We start from the raw sequence: 24,889 nt of genomic DNA, 5'->3' as shown, positions 1-24,889 counted from the left end.
ACCGAATTAGACTATTTACCGGATTTGTAATCACATAAGCAACACGACGGGTGCCGCATGTGGAGCAGGATCTGCTTACCCTTCCGGAGCACCTGAGATTACCCTAGTTTTTGGTGGGGTTAGTGTTGTTTTTTTCTTTAGTTTTCTATGTTGTGTCATGTGTACTATAGTTTTTCTGTTTGTCTTTTTCATTTTTAGCCATGGCGTTGTCAGTTTATTCTAAATTTACGAGTTAAACTGTCCCTTTGGTATCTTTCGTCCCTCTTTTGTCATCTTCTGAAATCTGAATGAAGATGTTTCGAGCGCTAATGGTAGTATTAGACTATCAAGGGTAATAAAAACTAGAAGGGATTAAAGCTGAACATTATAATGAACAAGTATCAATTTCAATTCGTCGTACTAACAACCGTGCATAAGTCGAATACTGTAGATCTTTAATACATGTAAAAATCAACTTTACTAATGGTTCACCGGTAAATAGGTCAAAAGATTGTGCGAGTAACCAGTTAGTCTAAACTGTTCGATTTGACATAATAAAGTTTTAAGCGACTGTCAAACAATTGAGATGTTCAGCCAGCTATCAAACCACAATCAATCAATCATTTTGACATACTTATATTAACCCCTTCCTATTTGATGGTACAAGTGCTGCCTTTTAGCGGCATTAGCCTGTTTTGTTCGAAATTTTCCCGGGTGTCTTTTACGTGAAACAAATATCATCCCCAACCATCGTTTCTGAGGACCATACTCACAAATACTCTATCAAGGATGAGCCCATATATCTTTAAATTTCTTAATCCACAACCCGTTTCTTATTCTTGAGTGTTTTCTCAGAATGCTACCTGGTTATTATATCGATTTTACCATCTGATGTTCTGTGTTATAAAGGTGACATGATCAAAAGCATGGCAAGAAAAGAAAACGACAAACAGAGTATACAGAAGACAACATAGAAAACCTTAGAATAACCAACACGAACTCCACTAAAGCTGTGAGAAATTATCAAAGAATAAGCAGATATCGATTTACACATGGAACCCGTGTTATGAAAAGAACCAGTTTCAAAATAAAGGCGTTACATTATTTTCCAAAAGATGTTCATGTGGGATGATATGTTACATTTATTGCATGCTTCCGGTTATTATCACATGCTTCCAGACGTTATCGCATGACATTCCGGCGTTACACGGCATTTCCGGAAAATACACATCAATTATACGGAAACATAACAAAGTTAAGACAAAAACATTATTACGAGTAGGGAAGCTATATTATGTAAAATGCCAAACAAAACTTTAAAAAATGACACAATAAATGCATTTTTCAAAGTTTCCGGCATAATTTAGAAAATTTCAAAACAGTGTTTATTACCTTTTGTTAAAGCTTTTGTTTTCGTCAATATAACAAAAAAAGGATCCCGCTAACCGGTTTACCCGCCACAATCTCTACGTATATGCCTTTCCCAGGTCAGGAGCCTGTAATTCAGTGGTTCTCGTTTGTTTATGTTTTGAATATCAGTTTTCATTTATTTTTTGTACATAATTTAGGCTGTTAGTTTTTTCGTTTGAATTGTTTTACATCGTCTTTTTATTGAAGGAAGTACGGTGACCTACAGTTTTTAATGTCTGTGTCATTTTGGCCTCTTGTGGACAGTTTTCTCATTTGCAATCATACCACATCTTCTGTGTTATATGTTTTATTAAATTAATTTTCACACACAAGATATCATGTTCACATTGCTTTATGTACAACGTTAAGAACTTTCGACCGTTATTCAAATATCCTGATATATATATTTTAAACAATTTTTAATGTTTCCGATATATTTTATGGTTACTGGACAACTTTCATCATTAACTTAAGCCTGGCTTAGATGTAAGGGTCAGTCCAGTCTAATTATTTATGCAGTGTTTTATTAATATATCTATACTACTTAATCTAAAGACCTTTTTTTGTGTTCACCTAATAAACGTATAACCGAAGACAGCTACAAGTCAAACTTATATAAGGGTATATTATATACTTGATAAAAAAAAATACCTTTTCACATCGATTACTGTTTCAAACAATTGGCAATAAGACAAGTTAATAAGTTCTAGAACTGTCCGATGTGATTTTCATTTAGTCATGTCATTATATGTCACATGTGTTCGTAGATAGATGTTTTTGTGTTCTGTTAAATTGTCCCTTTAAAAATTGTTATGCGATGATGACTGATGTACCCATATTTTAACTATTTTATTAATTGTGACTGTTTATTTAACGCATCATGTAAATATGACGGAATGTTTGATGAGACTGTTATTAAAGAGAGAGGGTTAGCGTTATAGAACCAGGTTTCATCCACCATTTTTTACATTTGAAAATGCCTGTACCAAGTCAGGAATATGACAGTTCTTGTCTATACGTTTCTGATGCCTTTTGTTATTTGATTTTGCCATGTGATTATGGACTTTCCGTATTGATTTTCCTTTGAGTTCAGTATTTTTGTGGTGATTTTACTTTTCACATGTTACCTATAACATTATCTGTACGTTCCGCGTCTGTAAGACGCTCAACCAAACGGTTTATTCGGGATTTAACCACATAATCGCAGGGTTGACACTACTAAATTTAATCATTGTCACAATGCTTGACACATGACTTTATAAAATGACTATACGTATACTAAAGATTTAGACTTACAAAGGCGTAGGTACAGTTTATCATTTGTAAGACGACATGAAGTAAAAACGGCAAATCAAAGAGTTCAACTTGATTTATAACTTATATAGTAAAATGATGTTAATAATATTTTCTTAATTCCAGGCCCTTCTGTTTTCCAAAAAATTAATATTACCAATAGTTCCAGGTCGACGGGTTCAAACAGAAAGATGTTATTGAATAGATTACCTTAGCCGTATTTGGCACAACTTTTTGGAATTTTTGATCCTCAATGCTCTTCAACTTCGTACTTTATTGGCTTTATAAAACTGATGAACCTTACGTTGACGAAACGCGCGTCTGGCGTACTAAATTATAATCCTGGTACCTTTGATCAATATTAAAGCAGAGACAAATGTGTGCCATATAATCAGCGTGACTGAATGAGAAAATGGTTGCTGTTCACAAGGCAACTATTAAACCTAGTGTTCCTAATGGTGAAGTTGAAATCATCCCATCGTAAATTTTAAGGACGCCATCACGAGTTGGTTGACAATTATGGAAAAACTGTTTCACAAATGATATCGAATACGTTTCTTACGTCTTTACTTCAATCCCATTCCCTTTTCATGAATGTGACCTACCGAATTAGAATATTTACAGGCTTTGTAATAAGATAAGCAACACGACGTGTTCCACTTGTAGATCAGAATCTGCTTACCCTTCCGGAGCACATGAGATCACCCAAGTTTTTTTATTGGGGTCGTGTTGCCTAGTCTCAATTTTTTCTATGTTGTTTCATGTGTCCTATTATTTGTCTATTTCATTTTTAGCCATGGCGTTGTCAGTTTATTTTCGATCTATGAGTTTGATTGTCCCTCTGGTACCTTTCACTCCTAGCCTAATAGCCTAGGAATAATGGAAAACTAAGTTTAATTTTAAGTAAAAACCAACACACATGTCAAACAAGAAATACCTAAATAAGGTTTAATAACCTTCAGGTATGATTTCCTTTTAACATGACTAAATTTTATAATTAGATCATTTATTTTTTCTAGTTTGGATAAATATGCAATCATGTAAGGATGTCAAATTCTGTTTTTATTTATACAGGAGTCGAGTTATGTCAGGTAAAATTCAGACTTATCCAGACTGGTCGAGTAAAACTCAATACAGTAGTGTTAAGATATAGATATAGGAAGATGTGGTGTGAGTGCAAACGAGACAACTCTCCATCCAAATAACAATTGAAAAAAATTAAACCATTATAGGTCAATGTACGGCTTTCAATACGGAGCCTTGGTTTACATCGAACAACAACCTATAAAGGGCCCCAAAATTACTAGTGTAAAACCATTAAAACGGGAAAACCAACAGTCTAATCTATATATAAAAAAACGAGAAAGGAGAAACACGTATAAATCACATAAACATACGACAACTACTGTACATCAGATTCCTGACTTTGGACAGGTGCAAACATTTGTCTGCATATCGTTCATTCTTTTTTCAGACTTTTACTGGTTTGTAGTGAAATCACTATATCGAACTGTCATTTCTCTCCATTATTGAAGCATATGATGAAAGGGTCATAACATGTAAATGTTTATACATCATATGTATTATTATCAGCCCGGGTATACCGTATAGCAGGTTATTTTCGGGGGTGTAAAATTCACGCGAATTTCATTGAATAAGGTATACGAAAAAATTTTGCGGTTATTATTTTGGCGGTTTCGAAACTTTTATCAATACCTTTGCATGTACACTTTTAAATTGGCCGAATTTATTTATCCGCGAAAATAAGCGAAAATTTACACCCCGCGAAAATAACCCGCTATACGGTATATAAGACCTCGATCATTCGTCTTTTGTGATAAACAATGGGGTGTTAGTACATCTAATATTAAAATAGTCATTTCATTATCTGATAATATATGTGTACCTTTTTTGTGTTTGTAAACAAGAGGGACAACAGATACCAAATAGACAATCAAAGTTATATATCGAAAATAAACTGACAACGCCTAGTTAAAAATGATAAAGACAAACAGACAAACAATAGAACACATAACACAACAAAGCAAACTAAAATATAAGCAAAGCAAACCCATCTAAAGACTTGGTGTGATCGCAGGTGCTCCGAAAGGGTAAGCAAATGGCACATATGGCACCCGGCGTGTTGCTTATGTTATAACAAAAAATAAGTTTTCCTAATTTTTTCTAATTTTTAATGTATTGTCTTTAATAAACCACTTTATCCTGATTAAGATTAATTTTTCGCAATTTGATTGGCTGATATTGTCCTAATAAATTTCAGAACAATTTTTTATCACGTCACTAGGGATTAACTCCCTTATTTATTACGTCAATTTGGATTATCTCCCTTATACATTTTGTTTATATGAATTATCAGTATTTAGTTCTAATATAATCTTAAATCAATCCTAATTCTATCTCACTTTGATAGTTTTTCATATGTGACGTCATGCTGTTTCTAAATTTCATAAATTATAAATTCTAATGTGGCATAACTTTTGTGCCGTTTCGCCATCGTATGTGACGTCACACATTTTTTTAATTACGTTGACGCCTGGACTGATTCGGGTTCAGTTTTCTGTAATTAGTTAATACTTCAGTTTCATTATGTATATCTCTTTCATATTCATTTGTTAAAAATTACTGTTTGCAATAGCATGACTTGATCTATTTAATAAGGATGTTCCTATCCCAGGCATAAAAACAATGCCGTGTTTGGCAAAAACTTTTCAATTTTTGATATTCAGTGTTGTACAACTTTGTACTTTTTCACTTTCGATCTTTTATATCTTGGCGTTATGTATTCGGGTTTAGTTTTCTGTAATTAGTTAATACTTCAGTTTCTTTATGTTAACTCTTTCATATACATTTGATTAAATTTACTGTTTGCAATAGCATGAATTGTTCTATATAATAAGAGTGTTCTTATCCCAGGCATAAAAACAATGCCGTATTTGGCGAAACCTTTTCAACTTTAGATTTTCAGTGCTGTACAACTTTGTACTTTATCACTTTCGATCTTTTATATCTGGGCGTCACTGTTGATTTTTGTGTGGACAAGGCGCGTTTTTGGCGTATTGAATTTTAAACCTGATGCTTTTTGTTATCTATTAATCATGTTTTTCTTTGTCAAATATGTTTTCCTATTTATTTGTATTGTAGTCCTGTAATATTATGTTGTCATCTCAATGTTATATTTAACTTTGCCATTAATGTGCGAGGTTTGGCATGCCACAAAACCAGGTTCAACCCACCACTTTTATTCCCCTTTTAAAGTGTTCTGTACCAAGTCAGGAAGATGGCATTGTTATATTATTGTTCTTTTATGTGTGTGTTGCTTTTTAACGTTGAGTCGTTTGTGTTTTCTCTTATTTTTGAGATATTGAGATAAGACGTGGCACGGTACTTGTCTATCCCAAATTCATGTATTTGGTTTTCATGTTATATTTGTTATTCTCGTGGTGTTCTGTCTGATGCTTGGTCCGTTTCTGTGTTTGTTACGTTTCGGTGTTATGTCGTTGTTCTCCTCTTATATTTAATGCGTTTCCCTCGGTTTTAGTTTGTTACCCCGATTTTGTTTTTTGTCCGTGGATTTATGAGTTTTGAACAGCGGTATACTACTGTTGCCTTTATTTATACCATTGACCTTATAAAAAAAATTAAAAACATGAGTTGCTTTATATTTCTAAGATTCCTAATTTTTCACAGTTTTAGATAAAAAAAAAATCAATATATAAAATATATTTGGTTGATATTTTCCTTATATTGAACTTAAATATAATAATATGCAATATAACAAAATAAGAATAAATTCTTTACACAGTGTTCAATTGTCCTAATGCGGGATTTTTCGGATCAAATAATTCATATTCGCCTCAATCGATATGAAATTTATTGACCCGATAAATTCTCGTATTAGAACAATTGCACACTGTGTAACTGAAAATCTCCAAATTAGAACATACTCATCCCTTCTCGTCCAATGAAAAGTCATTTCTTTGCCCTTTAATTTTCATAGTACATGGTTCTCCATGCACTATAAAATGCTATACATGAATGACTTTTCATTGTCAGTTAATTATGAAAGTGAACTCTTGATAGCTGCACTAACGAAGCGTACAATCCCCGAAGGCATTTTCTTTGGGAAAATAGCCTTATGAATAAAGATGAAAAAGCAAAGATTGAAGAAAAAAAATTGCATGCATTTTTTAATGGTACACATTTATAGAATACACCAAAAAAATAGGTATTTAAAGGATAAATAAAATGATATTAATTTAATTTATATACCTTACATTTGAGGGCATTATTTTCTTTTTCGTTAAACAAAACTTAATGCCAGACTGTAGATATATATAGAAAAGGAATGTATTCGGAGAAACACAATAAATTTAAATTTATCAATAAAAAATAAGCATTTAAGGTTGAATGGTCAAATATCCGTACAGAGAGTTTTATATTTCTTTTAAAAAAATCAAATTTCAAAAAGGAGATTTTTATAACACCGTGTTGCTCTTTAAAATAAAAATAACTAAAGATATATAAGTATTAAATGTACCTGAAGCAGAAGAAAAACAATTTATCCTTCACAAACTATGTCAGTGCTATTTTATTTCATTCATTAAAATTATCATAACCTATGTTTTATATTTAGTTCATTATAAAAAGTGAACTCTTATTTAGGTTTGAATATAACAATGGGAAAGGATAGTTTGTAAGGTCACTCGAAAGTGTAAAAATGTTCTAAATTGGTCAGACAATACTTGGTCATGTTTTATGAAGATTTTAGCCCTCGGCTTCGCCTTGGGCTGAAATCTCTATAAAACATGACCAAGTAATGTCTTACCTATAATTAACTCTGATTTGTGTTATTGTTGCCTTGGGGTCATATATAGATGCGCTACATTAACTTGGTAAAGTAATCTTCTTCAAGTTATACATGTACTGTAATTAGTATACTACGCTTAAAGCAATTTAATTGAAACGCATTATCAAACCCGGATGTGAAATTTGAATATTTGCAATTCCTATGGGTTTTTTTTAGTTTTTGGTAGTAAAGTACATACTCATATATAATTAATCATTTTGTAAAAGAAGTTTTTCAGGACATTCTGAAGATAAACCGCAGATTTCGAAAAGTTGTGATATAGATATAACTAATATGGATTTCGTGTTATTCATAGTAACTATTTCGGAGCTTATTAATATTGTGAAAGGTAGGTAAGCTGTAAAAAAAAAACACCTTTTAATACTTTTTAAATCTATAATTAAGTAAATACAAATGACAAAATAAACGAACTCAAATATATATTCAAAAAGTGGCAGTGTTTTTATAACAACTGACAAAATCAATTGTTGTCAACCAATGAACCGAGTAAAACACACCTGGTAATTCCCAACATATAGCAATTGTTTATTTACACGGAAAAACAGTTTAAATTGACAAATCTATAAACAAAAATTGAAGAAAAAAATGCTTGACTTAAAATATATAAAGTATAAAAATAAAACATTTAGTAAAAATGAATGGCTGTTATCCGTATATTGATTATTAACAGTGATTATATTCTTGTAAAAGTTTTGTACCTCGAAATTATGTTTATTCTTAATTAAAATGTAACAACTGTATCTTTTTTATCTGTAAAAACAGCAAATATCATATAAGAGTTTAAACTCGTTTTGAAATTCAATTGAGCTAATCTTATTTCTAACTTCCAACTTCCACACCTTAATAAAAGTAATCTTAAATAAAGAAATATGTTGATGTTGATAATGGCAAGTGTTGGAAGATATTGCTAACAGTGGGTAGACATTTCAATTAATATATAAGGTGCCACCATTCTCGATCGAACAGATAACTTAAAAAATATATTGTATCTTGCACAAAACTGAGGGAAACACATCAAATATGAGTGGGGAAACAACACAACAACCGAGACAAATAAGTGCAACAAAAAAAAACCAATACATCACACGTGCACATTGAAACAAACTATAACATAACTATTGCTATTTTCCTGACATGGTATAAGACATTTTAAAAACAACCTGGTTTCGTGGTTAGCCAAACCACCTGCTTTTTGATTCTGTAAAGTTTAATAATGAATAAAAAGATATATACATCCGTCACTAATTGGTTAAATTTCAAATAAATTATTGCATTTACTAGTATACGATCTATTATTTTATTTATCTATTTGTTTATTAAATTCCTTATTACGATGTCATAGATTATTGTTCCGATGTTTGTTACAATTTTTCATATCAGTAGTTATTAGTAATAGCAGTATTATTATTATTATTAATAGATATATAAGTTATAAGTAAAATAATAATAATTATTAACATGCATGTATATATTGATTTGTCAACTCCACATTTTCAGGAGTGGTGTGTCAATCACCTAGTTACTACCATTGTTCTGGATACCAATGGTGTTGTCCAAATGGATACAGATGTACAGGAACTTCGATGTGTTATAAAAATTCGTTTAATTCACCTTATTCACCTTATTTGTCATCTTACTATTCCTCCCTCAGTTCAGCGCGCATATGGTGAGTGGATTACTTTAAAACACAGGTAAAGTCAAACCAAAACTTAGGGAGGGTTGATACATATTTTAATATAAATACAGTAAACAAAAACAAAAACAACATGCAGTTGCCGCTATTTGTTGGTAAAAACAAAATGATTTCATCCCGACTTAGAAAAAAAAAGAAATTTATGACGATCTTCAAGTATTTGAATAAATACAATGTGAAATGTAAAAATTTGAATAAGTATTTTTAATTTTTACGTGAAATAAAGTCTTGTTTTCTTTAAACTCGATTACAATTGTTATACCAATACCTCGTGGTGTCAGTATTGTCAAAACAAAAAACGACTTTATCCAGAGAAAGATCTCCCTAAAGTTGTTCTTTGATTTGACCAATACAACAATAAAAACCTTAACATTATATTATCTTTATTTATTTTATTTTAAGGATGATTGTTGGAGGCTGCATTGGTGGTTTATTTTGCCTTGTAATAGTAACTTGTATAATTGTTTACGCTTGTAAAGCCAGATGTAAGTTGATATTTCAAGTCAGTTAGCAAAAGGTTTAAGGACGTTCTCTGCTCTGTTTTAAAATAACAATCTTTTTAAAAGACTGCTATAAATTGCTAGTATAGAAACAAGGAACTAAAAAGGCGGGACAAAAGTGAAGGGTGTGTTTGTTTGTTTTCGAGAATATAGCTTTTGAAAATGTAACATGAAATAATTTCGAGACTTTTAATATATTAAAAAGTGGAACCCTTTTCTTTATGATACTACATAGATAAAACCAGAAGATTCCGAATATGTGGCAAAAATTCGAAAATAAAAACAACTAACACAATGACTACGAAAGAACGACCAAAGGAACATTTACGTCCGAAAAAAAAGGAAAAACAAAAATTCACCTGTTTTGACGTTTAATTGTATAGAAATCTTCAATAATTAAATAAAGAAAAAACAATAACCACGCATTCATTATAATCGTTTGGTATCAATTTTTTCAAAATCATAAGTTCTTATTTTCAGAAAAATATATTATCCCAACTCTTTGGAAAAAAATCCACGAAATAAGTATCATCGAAAATAATTGAATTTACAGTAAATTTGTTGGTTGTATACGATTCAGAACAGTTTTGACTATGTACAGCGGAAAATTAAAATGATATTTTTACAAAATTTGTAATCAAAAAGAAACTGACTGAGTTTTACAATTAACCACAACTTATATTAATACAAGAGTTGGTAAAATTACAAAATTCCGACCTCTAAAGCTATAAAGAGCCCCACAATTACTAGTGTTAAAGCATTCAAACGGGAAAACCAACGGTCTAATTTATATAAAAAACGAGACACGAAAAACACGTATAAATTACAAAAGACAACTACTGTACATCCGATTCCTGACTTAGGACATGTGCATACATTTGCATCAGTATATAAAACACAACACATAAGACTACAGGAAGAACATTAAGTACCCCAACAAAAACCCAAGGTTGCTCGCATGTGCTCTAATGAGGTACGCAGATCCTTCTCCACATTAGACACCCGTTGTATAGCTCATATAAGAACAAAACAGTGATGCAGAAGGTGATTTTCGAGAAAAATAGACGAGTTTGTGGCAATAACTATTGAAACATATCAGTCATCATTTGTGAGACAGATAATCCAGAAGTATAAACAAACTCGTGATGGTGTCCATCAAATTGTCGACGAGTTTATATTCAAACTTTAAGTGTACTTGTAAACGCCAGTACATATCATTTTTTTCTAGTTCATCAACCAACACATTTGTCAGTGAGAAAAAGTTTGCTTTCCAAAATGTCGATACTTTTAAATAAATGTGAAGGATATAAGATCATATAACAACGATAAAACTTGTGATACAATCCTTTTTTAAATGCTTATACATTAATCATGAATGTTTTGTTTTTATTTGAAGCCTCTACGCCTGGACGGGTGATTGCACCTCCAGCTGGTCGAAGAATAACTGTAAGAGCAACGAACACTGCACAACCAACTTATCAGATGCAGTCAATTAACAGACAACAATACATTGTTCCTGATTCCAGAAATATTCTTAAGTCGCCTGCTTCTTACAATCATATGTAGAACATGCAAATTATAAATTATATGTTTCTGGGTGTTTTTTAAGCTTAAATATAAAATAAATATTTACATTCTTCTTAGATATGATTTCAAAAGGTAACCTTTCCATAATATATATGATGATATATTCCAGGTTACTCAGGTTAACATTGATTAATAACATTTCTCACACTACTATCGACTTTCTATGTGTAATTTATATAACTTTCCATTTGTAGACACTTTACATCCGGAATTCTCATTTGGTTCAAATAACCTTATCAATAATTGTATTTTGAGCGTTTTCTGTATTTAATAAACTTATTATAGGTACTTTTTAAATTTTGTAATTACACCAGACGCGTGTTTCGTCTACACAAGAATCGCCAGTGAAGCTCGTTTAGATTAAAGGCTAAAACAGTTTTAAAAGCATTGAGGTCGAATTTTCTAAAAGATTTTCCATATACAGATAAGGTAATCAATTGAAAACAAATGTTTTCGTCGTTAGAAAAAAAACTATTATAATTGCTTTTTATCATCTAATCGATTCAGCAGAATTTTCTAATCCGATAATTTTAATACGAGTGTTTTTATGAATATAATAAAATACAAAATTATTATATTTCTTTGGCGCCTAGTAATTATAACTAACAATATGTTAGAATACAATTTTTAAAATGAGTTAAACTTTTCTGCTCTTGGTCGGGTTGTTGTCTCTTTGAAACATTTTCCATTTTCATTCTCAATTTTAAGCTCTCACTTCTTTTATGGAAAATAAATTTGAACTGATTGTAATGAAATTGGTATTTTAAATTTGTCAAAAGAAGTTTTTATTATATATTGATATATATTTATTTTGTCTCTTTATCAAAAGTATGCGTTGCGTTACAGTTTATAAGTAGTTGTTCATATATATGCATTCGATACGGTACATTAAGTATGAATATGTTTTAGAATTCATTAATGAAAATCTATCGAGCAGACATTTCTTATGTTTTCATTATTTTTTTTATGTATATTTAAACATATTTCAAACTGTAAGATGAAACCTCTGCAAGCTAATGTTGTGTATGTAGTTATGTGTCAGCAAAAAAAAAAGAAGTCAAGAAAAAGTGTTCATCACTTTTCATGAACATTAATCATATTGAATCTTGTGAAAATTGAATGAACCATCAGAAAACATTGATTAATTTGAAATGATTGATTTACTTTCAATAAAATATTTTTATACGCTAGGGAGCGTAAGTACGTTTCTCTGTGTCGTCTATTTGTTTCTCTGTGAAGAGTGTTCTTGTGTGTGTTGTTCTTTTTTTCGGTAATGTAGCGTTGTCATTTTAGTGTTTTTTTTGCAACGTTGTCATTTAAAGCGGGAGGTTTGGTTAGCCATAAAACCAGGTTCAACTCACTATTTTGTTCTTAAATTGTCCTGTACTAAGTCAAGAATATGAACGTTGATGTTTGTTTTAGATGCATTTCAGTGGTCTTCTTGTTCCTTTTTTATCCTTTTATAGGTGACATGTTTCCCGTGGTTTTAGTTTATCACCTGGATTTGTTTTCTCTTGGTCGATTTATGATTTTCGAACAGCGGAGTACTACTGTTTCCTTTATTTACCAAATGCATATACAATTTCTATCAATTATTGCTTTAAACTGAACATAATACATACCCCCTCTCATCATATATTATTGTCAACTTCTTTGTCTACATGAATTGGTCACAAACATATGGAGCCCTGTTCGTCTCACCCATATAATAAAGTGTCTTTTAAAGTCCTGCGCTGAAGATGTGTAAAGTCTAGCGCTGGAGATGTAAAGTCCAGCGCTGAAGATGTAAAGTCTAGCGCTGGAGATGTAAAGTCCAGCGCTGGAGATCTTAAGTCTAGCGTTGGAGATTCAAAGTCAAGCGCTGAAGATGTAAAGTCTAGCGCTTGGAATGTAAAGTCTAGCGCTGGAGATGTGTAAAATCTAGCGCTGGAGATATGCAAAGTCTAGCGCTGGAGATGTAAAGGCAAGCATTGGAGATGTAAAATCAAGCGCTGAAAATGTAAAGTCTAGCGCTAAAGATGTAAAATCAAGCGCTGGAGATGTAAAGTCTGGCGCTGAAGATGTTAAGTCTAGCGCTTGAGATGTAATGTCAAGCGCTGGAGATGTAAAATCAAGCGCTAAACAGTTCAATATTGTAGTTTTCATAAAAATGCAAGCTCCTTAAATTGATATAAAGCAATACAATTCATAAAGATGTACTAGGAACAAATAGCTTGTACAAAACGATTGACGTAAATATATACCATGAACAATTACTCCATAGATAATTGAACAAAAAACCCAGACCCAGTATTTATCTGACTTTAGAATGTACACTAAAGAGATTTGTCCTTCTGAACTGACTTCAATTAAAGATAATATTTTCAATGAACACTGTGTTTTTTATCTTGAACGGGGAGCTAATAAAATTAACGGTACCAATTTTCTTGCACCAGATGCGCATTTCGACAATACATGTCTCTTCAGTGATGATCGTGGCCAAAATATTTGAAATCCAAAGCTTCTATAAAAGATGAAGAGCTATAATCCAAAAGGTCCAAAAAGTATAGCCAAATCAGTGAAAGGAATGAGAGCTTTGCATGAGGGAGATACATTCCTTAATTTAAAATAATTTCTAATATTTTGTAACAGCAAATTTTAATAACACAAACAATCCGTATTTTCATGCCAGTACCGAAGTACTGGCTACTGGGCTGGTGATACCCTCGGGGACTAATAGTCCACGAGCAGAGGCATCGACCCAGTGGTATAATGCCATAATGTACGATGATATAAATATATTCATCATTTCTTATTGTAAATTATCCTTTTGAAAGGTCAAGTTCCCATGTCACCATCTTATGTTGTCTATTTATCTCAACCTGTTCGATTCTTTCATGTGTGTAATAATGTATTTGGTTAACGGAAGCAATATGTATTACTGAACGAAACTATCACACCAGGGTGTTCTATATCACAAACATATCAAAACATTTTCTGAATTGATAATCATGAAAGGGCCATTTATTGGAGCAGCTGAGATCAATCCCAAATATTTGGGGGGATTCGTATCATACAGTCTGTACTTTCTATGCCTTGCTTGTTTTGCTTAATTTTTCGAGTTTTCTATTCTTTTTAAGCCATGCAGTTCTCAATTTATTTTCGATTTACGGGTTAGAATGTCCCTTTAGTATAAAATGCCTCTCATTCACAGCTTCAATTGTCTCAATTCACCTCCAGTAAGCTAGTATATGTAACAAATCAACTTTCTCTTTAGAGAAGAAGGCTTTAAATGAGTTGCAGCTAATATATTTGCATTCAGTTTGAACAAACGACCATTCAATAAGATGGGTAAAAAATGTTTTTTCAGGACGTGCAGAATAAAGAGAACTGTCACATAGTCACAAAAATCATGCTTTTGGTATGCAAATTATCTACAACATCCAAAAAATATGTTATACTCTAAAGAGACTTTGATAAGTTGTATTGTCCCTCTGGTATGTTTTGCTCCTCTTTCAAGCTCTTTAAATTTACCAGTGATGCCTATTTTTGACAAATTCAACCATAAATAATTACATTAGATGTATGTTTCATTATAATACGTTATTCTGATTGGCTAACTGCACAACATGTGTTATTCCTTTAGCAATTGCAATACACAATAAAACGTATCATTCATGATGACACGAGGTCCCATAAAAAAGTGCACAGGTATATTAAATAAAAACTTTATGTAAGTAGTGTTTTCATTATCTTAACTAAAAAATGCAATTATAAGTATTGTATGCTTCTTCTTGCAGCATCATAGGGTTGAAAAAGTGTTGTTCGTGCCCACATTTTTAGAATGACGCGCTTCCGCGCTTCATACAAAATGTACTTCGGTCAAGGCTTTACCACCCTCAAAGTTACAAAAATAAGCATTGAATTATTAAATAACTGTATCACTTGCCTGTTTGTAGTATGAAAGGAGTATAACAAACGATTCTTGCTGTTTTCTGAGTGAAAGTAGATAAACATCGCATAAATTAACGGTACTACTACCGGGTCAAAAATGCAAACTGAACATCAGATTAATGATATAGCTTAGCCTATCAGACCAGAGTAACAATCTTATATTCTCACACGACGTATACGATATGGCCAACTCACTAAATAAGCTTGTTTTGATATAGTTTAAAATATCAGATGAATCGCCATTTTTGAAAGCTAGAACAAATATTGCAACAGTTCATTTTGTCGGATTGTAGAACATTTTCATAAATTTTTTTGGTCAAATTTGAAGTGTTCGCTTAAATTACCCATTACCAATTCTACAACCTGTTTGGTTAACAGTATCAGATTGCTTTAAATCAATTACTACAATTTCATTAAACTATGATAATAATAGGCTTTATTTTGCTAATTTTCAATAATCAACAGAACAATAAATAATACAAAAATCTATATTGATGAATATATTTATAAATGACAATGTTTGAGTTTAAATACATTTCAAATAATAGTTTGTAAGTTTCAAAAAGTCCTAAATATTTTGTGAGCTTTTAATCATCTGTATATAACCAATAATTAAAAAACATTGACATTAAAATCGTTATTTAGAAATAGCTTACTGCAGTGCTTGTTCAGATATGGAGGGCGTTATTTTCGTCTTACTGTTGTTAATTGCTGTGGTAGACGGTAAGAACATTTATTATATGTTTAGAATCAACAATTATATAACAGAATTTACCATGAATGTTTTAATGTGTCATCTAGTCTGTTTGATTTAACAGATGTTGCCTTACACTGGATGAAAAGTATTTTGATTATTGCACATCTAAAAAAATGTTTGATTTGATCAAAACACTGTCAACGTTAATGTATAACGCAAAATAATGTGTGCTTACATTCTGTCTTATAAACGAATTCGTATTATAAATTTGACCTATTTCAGTGTGTTTGTTGTTTTAAGTCAATTAACTAACCTTTTGAAATGTGTGTTCCTGACTTATTCTATTGATAGAAATGCTGTTTATTTTTATTGATCGAATATGTTTATTTTCAAATCCATTTCTGTGAAACATTACATTTTCAAAAATTCTGTGTCAGTGTAAATTGTCTTAATTTGAAAATAATTTGTTCATAGACCACTTCACTTACAACATGATTTGGAAATACTACCTGGAAAAAACGATTCTTTATTAAACATTGACATAATGAATGTATAATTGCTTTACTAAAGCCATAGAAACACAGACAACAAATCGATTATTCAAAACGAAACCTAATAAGTTTTTTAATTGAGGTCAATTTACTAGAGATTAAATGAATACTATAAAGAAAATAAATGTAGATTGAGTAGTATATATATTTTTTATATTCATTTTGATTATAGATGTGAAAGTTAGGTTAAATTGAACATACAGATAATTGTATGTGAAACATATGTCTTTCCATAAAATTGAGAATGGAAATGGGGAATGTGTCAAAGAGACAACAACCCGACCATAGAAAAAAATAACAGCAGAAGGTCACCAACAGGTCTTCAATGTAGCGAGAAATTCCCGCATCCATATGTTTTCCTCATGAAAATAAAGAAATAAAGACCACAGAAGCATTCCGCTGTTCAATGGTTATAAATTATAAAGTTCAAGCAAACCAAACAAAATCAAGAAAACACACCATCTACAAGAGGGAAAACATGGAACAATAGAAACACTGAAATTCAACAAAAACAAATGCCAACATACATAGAAACAGGCTCTCTGATAACAACTGCTATACGATTTTCATTTTTCCTTGTGTTTAAGCTTTATATTTATACACTTTCAAACTCAAGGTGTACTTTGAAACTTGGTGACTATGTCGAGCGCATCTATCCCATTGAACTAAAGATAAAGGATGCAACAGTTAAGTCGGCCTCATATCTTGACTTATATCTAGAAATTGAAAATGAAGGTCGATTGAAAACAATACTTTACGACAAAAGAGATGATTTCAGCTTTCCAATTGTGTAAAAAAGTAGCAACATTCCAGCAGCACATGCATACAGTGTAGATATCTTCCAATTGATACGATATTCCCGTGCTTGCATTTCCTATCATAATTGTCTTGATAGAGGGTTGTTGCTCACAAGGAAGCTATTAAAAAAGAGTTCCAAATGGCGAATCTGAAACCATCTCTTCGTAAATTTTACGGACGCCATCACGAGTTGGTAGACCGTTATGGAATAACCGTTTCACAAATGATATCGGATATGTTGCTTACGTCTACAATCCTTTTCCCTTTCATAAATGTGACCCAACGAATTAGACTATTTACCGGATTTGTTATCTCATTAGCAATACGACGGGTGCAACATGTGGAGCAGGATCTGCTAACCTTTCCGGAGCACCCCTAGATTTTGATAGGGTTCGTGCTGTTTCTTCTTTAATTTTCTATGTTGTGTCATGTGTACTACTGTTTGTTTGCTTGTCCTTTTCATTTCTAGTCATGGCTTTGTCAGTTTATTTTCGATTAAAGAGTTTTACTGTCACTCTGGTATCAATCGTCCCTCTTTAAAATCTCTTCAATTTATCAAGTGCTATACATTTTATAATCTTCACTTCATTTCTTTTAAAATCCAAAATTATTATTAGCGGTTTGGAAAAGAAAAACGAGAGTAGAATACAAATTTCAAAAATTATAGAATACATTTGCAAATCAATTAATATATCTACAATTGGAGTACGTTTGTATTTTAACGCCATAAACATATATTTTAAGAGTACCTGCAACTTTTCTTTGTAATATGAAAGGATTTCGTTACCACACATTACTTACAAAAATCATCAATAGGAATAAACTAGTGGGTTAAAGGTCTCCCAAATAAGATCAAAATATTGATTCACTGTATAACTTAATTTTTTAAATTTTTGACTGAACATAAAGTAAAAATCTTCGGATGAAAATAAATTCAGTTTATTGTTCGAACAAAAACGATTTAATCACATTAAAAAATAGAATATTTCTGATATATTATAACCATTATTTTTTAATGTACTTATTTGACAATATTTAACATCAAATTTACGATCTTTTAAAAAGAAGTAGTATAGATTTTGTTATTGAACTACAACACATAACATTTGGATACAAAATGACAGACAAGTATTGCTAAATGTTTTTCATTACAATACTTTTTCTTCTCACAAATCATACCTGTATCTGAGCAGAAAAAGAATATGTCGTTATTAATTTTTTTAATGAATAAACTAAGAAGGTAAACACCAGTATAAATTACCTTGACGTTAGCCGTATTTGGCACAACTTTTTTGAATTTTGGATCTTCAATTCTCTTCAATGTTGTACTACTTTGAGTTTATAAATATTTTGATATGAGCGTCACTGATGAGTCTTATGAAGACGAAACGCGCATCTGGCATACTGAATTAAAATCCTGGTACCTTTGAAAACTTTTTACACCACTGGTTCAATGCCACTGCTGGTGGACGTTTCGACCCCGAGGCTATCATTAGCCCAGTAGTCAACACTTCGATGTTGACATGAATATCAATAATGTGGTCAGTTTTATAAATTTCCTGTTTACAAAACTTTGAATTTTTCGAAAAACTAAGGATGTTCTTATGCCAGAAATAGATTACCTTAGCCGTATTTGGTACAACTTTTTGGAATTTTGGATCCTCAATGCTTTCCAACTTTGTACTAGTTTAGTTTTATGAATATTTTGATATGAGCGTCACTGATGAGTCTTATGTAGACGAAACGCGCGTCTGGCGTTCTAAATTATAATCCTGGTACCTTTGATAACTATAACTATAATAAATGGATACAGGATAACAATTCAAATGTTACTGAAAACTAATAGAAACTTAAAACAATGGATAATATTATACGTGGTATCTAAATGTAATACGTATATGCCAATACATCTAATCAGCTGATTATTCATTTGGTAGTAAGTGGAGTGTACATGGATACGCAAGGAGAAGCGTTGATGATTGGTGGTTTTTGTAACAAAAAAATTTTGGTAAATGAAAGTCTAGAGCTGAAAAAAAGAAAATATATGAAAAAGAAAAAAAACAATTTCCCTGATAATAATACTAAATGATATAACATAACATAATCGAATTAACCGATTACATATGGACTACCTAATACATGTTAGTACATTAAAAACTACATAACATCGTGGCGGTTCTCTCCTATATATTAAAAGAAAAATCATATATGATAAGTGAATGTCTTTAACTTTACTTTTTCTTTTGTAGTATTATAGATTTCGGCTTGTCAGATTAACTTATGTGTTTCAAATATGATACTGGTAGCGGATATGTTCTTTATGTCGTAACTAAAATCCCGTTCAATTTTCACGAATTTGACCTACCAAATTATACTTATTACTAGGTTTGTACTAAAATGAACAACACAACCGGTGCAACATGTTGAGCAGGATCTAATTACTCTTGTGTAGTACATTAGATCGCCTCCAGTATTGATTGGGTTCTTGATGCTAAGTCTTCATTTTTCTATGTTGACTTTACGTGTACAAATATTTGTCTGTTTGTCTTTTTCTGTTTAATTAATAGCATAGTAAGTTTTTTCAAGTTATAAGTGTGAATGTAACTCAAATAAACTCATTATAGATACCAGGACTAAATTTTGTATATACGCCAGACCCACGTTGCGTCTAAAAAAGACTCATCAGTGACGCTCGAGTCCAAAAATGTTAAAAGGGGTAAATAAAGTACGAAGTTGAAGAGCATTGAGGACCAAAATTCCTTAAAGATTTGCCAAATACAGCTTAGCTAATATTTGCCTATAACAGTCTCGATGTCTCTCATACAATGTAGTTTAGCACTTTAAAACAAATCCTACAAAGTGATATTTTGGTAGAGAGTCTACCAAATGTAGTTTCTGCTGTGTCGATGACACATATAACATGTTTTACATTTATACATGTACATAATTTGAATCAATATTTGATTATATCCTACAATGATTTATCACCAAGCACGCATATTACTGTATTTCAGGTCAGTCGTGTAAATATGGCTACTATCATTGTACAGGATATGATTGGTGCTGTCTAGATGGATACGTTTGCACTGGGTCGTCGACCTGTTTATCCGTTGGGTAAGTACTGTCATTACCGGATATTTTGATCGTAGAAAGGGGTTTAAAGGGGCATTATATGTCAAATACATGTAACCAACATCTGACCTAAATCCTTCTAGTTTATCTGGGTCTTATGTAGTCCTTTGGTTTGTATAGTTCATCCACTGTATCACTATCCTACCAACACGTGCCATGAGCTCTCAAAATTTACTAGGAATGTTTTTTCTTTGCCAAAGTTTGATGGGTTATCCCCTGTTCACACTGCTACTCAACCAACAAAAATAAAAGGAAATATCTTACCACCACAAGAGGCACATGAGGCTGAAAGTGGCGTTAAGCACAGATCAATTAATGAATCATATATTATTTATAACACACTAAAATGAACATCCAACAAACAAAAAGTAAAAAACCATGTACTGGAATTGTTCCTTTATATATCATGTCTGACACATTAGACATAAAAATCGTTAAAAACGAAACAAAAATCAATTAGTAAAGAAACAGACACAAGGGAACACAAAAATAAGAATGAAAAACATAGCATATGTATTAAGTCGTAGGTCACAAGAAATGCAGTACAAACCCCGAGACAAGTTTATCAAAATACAAGCAAGGCGACAATCATCCTTAAAATTTGGTGGGTTTTTTTTATGGAAAAGGGATAATTGAGCTTTTCAGACGATCTGGAAATGTTTATAATGATAAAACCAGTTCTACAACTCAAATTATCAGTTTATTGTTTGGCGGTATACTAAAATTTTTATAGTTCGTTCATATGTTGTACTGTTGTACCACTGCCCTAGGTTAGGGAAGGGCTGGGATCTCGCTAACATGTTTAACCCCGCCACATTATTTATGTATGTGCCTGTCCTAAGTCAGGAGTCTGTATATTCAGTGGTTGTTGTTTGTTTATGTGTTACATATTTGTTTTTAGTTCATTTTTTTAAATAAATAAGGTCGTTAGTTTACTCGTTTGAATTGTTTTACATTGTCTTAACGGGGCCTTTTATAGCTGACTATGCGGTATGGGCTTTGCTCATTATTGAAGGCCATACGATGATCTATAGTTGTTAATGTCAGTGTCATTTTGGTCTTTTGTGGATAGTTGTCTCATTGGCAATCATACCACATCTTCTTTTTTTTATATAATGCTGTCTTTATTTATTTGCTCGTTTATATACCATTGACTAACTTTGGATTTATTCTGTTTTCAGAGCAATAATCGGAGCCTGCATTGGAGCCATAGCTGGTCTTGTGTTTTTCATCGTCCTCATATACCTCTGTTGTAGAAGTAGGTTTATTTTAATTATACACATAGATACACAAAATAACATTGAAAACAGTTTTGGTTTGCGCAGAGTTAAACAACAGAAAATGTTTGATTAAATATCTTAAATCTATCGCACCAAATGGTGTTATCAAAGTACTTAGCAGTTTCATTTATGTAATATAACAGACTCAGTCATAGGATTTAAAACTCACTTTACCAAATAATTGTTCTGCAAATGCATAGTGGTGTGATTTCTGCTTATGAATTATGTCCGATCTTTTTTCAATCATGTTAGATAATTGTTATGATATAGTTTAAAGTTATAAAGACATGTGTAAAACAAAATAATAAACTCATAAAATAATTAAATCAAATAATACAAACGATTTTTTATACAGTAGTTTACATGTACAGTTCTACATCCTATTGAAACTGTTATGTCATGCTTTGGCAGACGTGTTAACATTAAATTCGCTGAATGTGTACAGTCATTGATGTGTCTGGGTTTTTTTTCTCTTTTGAAAGTGGGATGAAAGATATCAGAGTGACAGTCAAACTTATATAGATAGAAAAAAAACTGAAAACGCCATGGCTTTAAAAATTAAGTACAAACAAACAAATAATAGTACACAAAACACAACATAAAAAAAATAAAGACTAAGCAACATGAACCAAGTACATCCTTGGATGTACGCAGGTACTCCGGAAGGTAAGAAAGATCATGCTCCATATATGCACCCGTCGTGTTGCTCATGTTATTGGAAACCCGGTAAATAGATTTATTCTTTAGTTCAAATTCGTGAAAAATACCTGAATTGTAGGTACAACATAATGAACATATGCGATATCATATGTCAACCAACTTATTATGGCATTTATAAAATATACGAAGGAATGATTTCAGTTTCGCATTTTGTCATATAACGTACTCTCATAGATTAAAGTACTATATGGAAAAAAGTAAGATCACAAAAAAACTAAACTCAAAAGGAAATCTAATCAGAAAGTCCATAATTACATGGCAAAACCAAATGACAAAACACATGGATTTTGCTTGTCCATAGTGACCTATTGTCATTTTTATTCTCGAAGTCTGGTCTGTTGAGTTTTTTCATTATCCTACACACAGATAACTATAAAACTTCATCTTGTACTATCTTAAATTTAAAAATATAAAAACTGGCCACGTTCAACCTAAATGATATAAACAATTAATCGCCACAATCGGAGATGTGATAATAAGATGTCAAATTATTTAACACCTTTATAAATAAAAATCAAATAAAAGAATGTGGATTTATTTTACACAGCGAAGAAAGGTACAGTTGGAACTGTTGTGACACGTCCAGGTATCAACACCACAGTAGTAGTTGGACAACAACAGTATGGTCAGCATGCTTATGGACAACCGCCTGCATACGGACAACCAATGTATGGTCAACAACAGTATGGGCAACCACAGAACGGACAACCAATGTATGGTCAACCACAGAACGGACAACAAATGTATGGACAACCACAGTACGGTCAATCAAGCGGGTTTGCACAGCCAGGTCCGGATCCAGTATATCCACCCACTAAACAATAACATGTGCGCTACAGCTACTGTTTCAATAATGTAACGTTTACTTTATTGTGTGGATTTACTTGTATTTGTTATCTTGATAGAATGATATGTGATTGAACGCTGTACATTAAATATTTTATCAACACAAAAAAGAGAGCGATAAAGTATTTATGAATTTAAAAATACAAATTTGGAAATATCATCCAGTAACAATTCATGTTAATCACATGTAACTCAAAAAGTAATAGTAGTTTCACAAACATAACAGTTCCAATCTAGACTTTTTTCTAATTGATAGCTTGAGGAGGGATTTTTCACAACCAACTTAACATTAAAGTCAGACCAGGTAAACACAGGTATTGTTGCTCAATGTAACACTTTTTTAAAGGACATAACTGCTTAATTCATGATAATCGCATTGGCTCAACATACTTAAAGGTATATAGTAATCATAAAAGTCCCATAGAAAAATGTCATTATATTTGCTTATATCTTCTTCAAAGAAATCACTAATCAGAACAATCAGCTTCCTTTTGGGTGTACATTAACTTAATAGTTCAGGAAATGAAATTTTCTGCAAACATTGCAGAGACAGATTATTAGATAAATGATACATTGGAGACATGTTTAGGATGTACACAAATTTGGTTTTGCATCTATTTAATTCTAATAAAATATAAATGCAACTAAAAATGTTATTATCTGAGTCAAGTTTTTTAATATATTTGTAACAATTCATGTGATTTGAATTTATTACTACTGATTTTGTATTTTGTTACATTTTACGTGTCATATTGTACATGTTGAATACTTAGATGAAGTATCTTTATATATGATTTATGCAATAAAATATCTTTTTCAATTTACTATATATTCAGAAATAATTGTGAAGTTTTATTATTGCAAACATACGTCTCCATGAATATCGATATAATAAGAACTCGCAATCTATGGAAGTCCAAAGGTGTCATAGATCCTACTTTGCAATTCTTGAATTGTATTTACATAGTTCGGTAATTTTAAATGCCAACTTTGTCTTAACTATAATCTTTTGATTTTGTCATAATATATAAAAATGTAGTTTATATCTACTTTTTTAAAAGATGAAATATATAGTGTTGGTCATCAGGTGTGCAAAATTATCAGAATGTGTATAGGTTATTCATAGAAACCGAAATTGTGTTTGAATAAAAGAACACATAGTGAATGAAGTTTAAAATGAAATATAAGAAGATAGTTGAACAATATGCTTTCAGATAACGAAAAATTCAAATATTATGTCAAATGGTTCGTTTTCTTGCTTCATAATAAAAAAAAAGGTTAATTCACATGACATACTAGTATAAAAGTAAATTATAAACCATACATCCCTTATATCTGTGTCCCAAACACGTATGTTGGAAAGTTGACAAAAATTAACTAAAATGGTCTCTGATTTTGTCAAATATAACTATAGATATGACAAAGCGCATAATCTTCTATATTTACGTCACATGTCTTAATATGAATTATATACTTTAAATAAGGCCGTTAGTTTTCTCGTTTGAATATTTTTACATTGTCATTTCATAACTGCCTTTTATAACTGACTTTGCGGTCTGTCTTTGCTCACCGTTGAAGGCCG

General features: G+C 31.5%; 2 protein-coding genes across 2 annotated transcripts; both read left to right on the top strand.

Moving 5' to 3' along the window:
* Positions 1–7,704: 7,704 nt before the first annotated feature.
* LOC134711133 (uncharacterized) lies at positions 7,705–11,329 on the top strand. The gene is made up of 4 exons (XM_063571576.1): positions 7,705–7,898; positions 9,068–9,236; positions 9,666–9,748; positions 11,160–11,329. The coding sequence occupies exons 1-4, from the start codon at positions 7,844–7,846 to the stop codon at positions 11,327–11,329; spliced, it is 477 nt and encodes a 158-aa protein (XP_063427646.1). The 5' UTR covers positions 7,705–7,843.
* A 4,586-nt stretch (positions 11,330–15,915) lies between these two features.
* LOC134709837 (uncharacterized) lies at positions 15,916–24,045 on the top strand. The gene is made up of 4 exons (XM_063569970.1): positions 15,916–16,006; positions 20,344–20,443; positions 21,643–21,719; positions 23,009–24,045. The coding sequence occupies exons 1-4, from the start codon at positions 15,958–15,960 to the stop codon at positions 23,284–23,286; spliced, it is 504 nt and encodes a 167-aa protein (XP_063426040.1). The 5' UTR covers positions 15,916–15,957; the 3' UTR covers positions 23,287–24,045.
* The last annotated feature ends 844 nt before the right edge of the window (positions 24,046–24,889 follow it).

This window comes from Mytilus trossulus, chromosome 3 (assembly GCF_036588685.1).
Source record: "Mytilus trossulus isolate FHL-02 chromosome 3, PNRI_Mtr1.1.1.hap1, whole genome shotgun sequence".
Lineage (NCBI taxonomy): Eukaryota > Metazoa > Mollusca > Bivalvia > Mytilida > Mytilidae > Mytilus > Mytilus trossulus.
The sequence above is the reverse complement of the archived record's forward strand: the minus strand, read 5'-3'. Positions and strand labels throughout refer to the sequence as shown.

Bases quoted from the DNA above. Each gene is read 5' to 3' on its own strand.
- LOC134711133 (XM_063571576.1), top strand. From the start codon at position 7,844: ATGGATTTCGTGTTATTCATAGTAACTATTTCGGAGCTTATTAATATT. The intron at 7,899-9,067 runs GTAGGTAAGCTG...CCACATTTTCAG, and splicing joins GCTTATTAATATTGTGAAAG to GAGTGGTGTGTCAATCACCT. The intron at 9,237-9,665 runs GTGAGTGGATTA...TTTTATTTTAAG, and splicing joins CTCAGTTCAGCGCGCATATG to GATGATTGTTGGAGGCTGCA.
- LOC134709837 (XM_063569970.1), top strand. From the start codon at position 15,958: ATGGAGGGCGTTATTTTCGTCTTACTGTTGTTAATTGCTGTGGTAGAC. The intron at 20,444-21,642 runs GTAAGTACTGTC...TTCTGTTTTCAG, and splicing joins TCGACCTGTTTATCCGTTGG to AGCAATAATCGGAGCCTGCA. The intron at 21,720-23,008 runs GTAGGTTTATTT...TATTTTACACAG, and splicing joins CATATACCTCTGTTGTAGAA to CGAAGAAAGGTACAGTTGGA.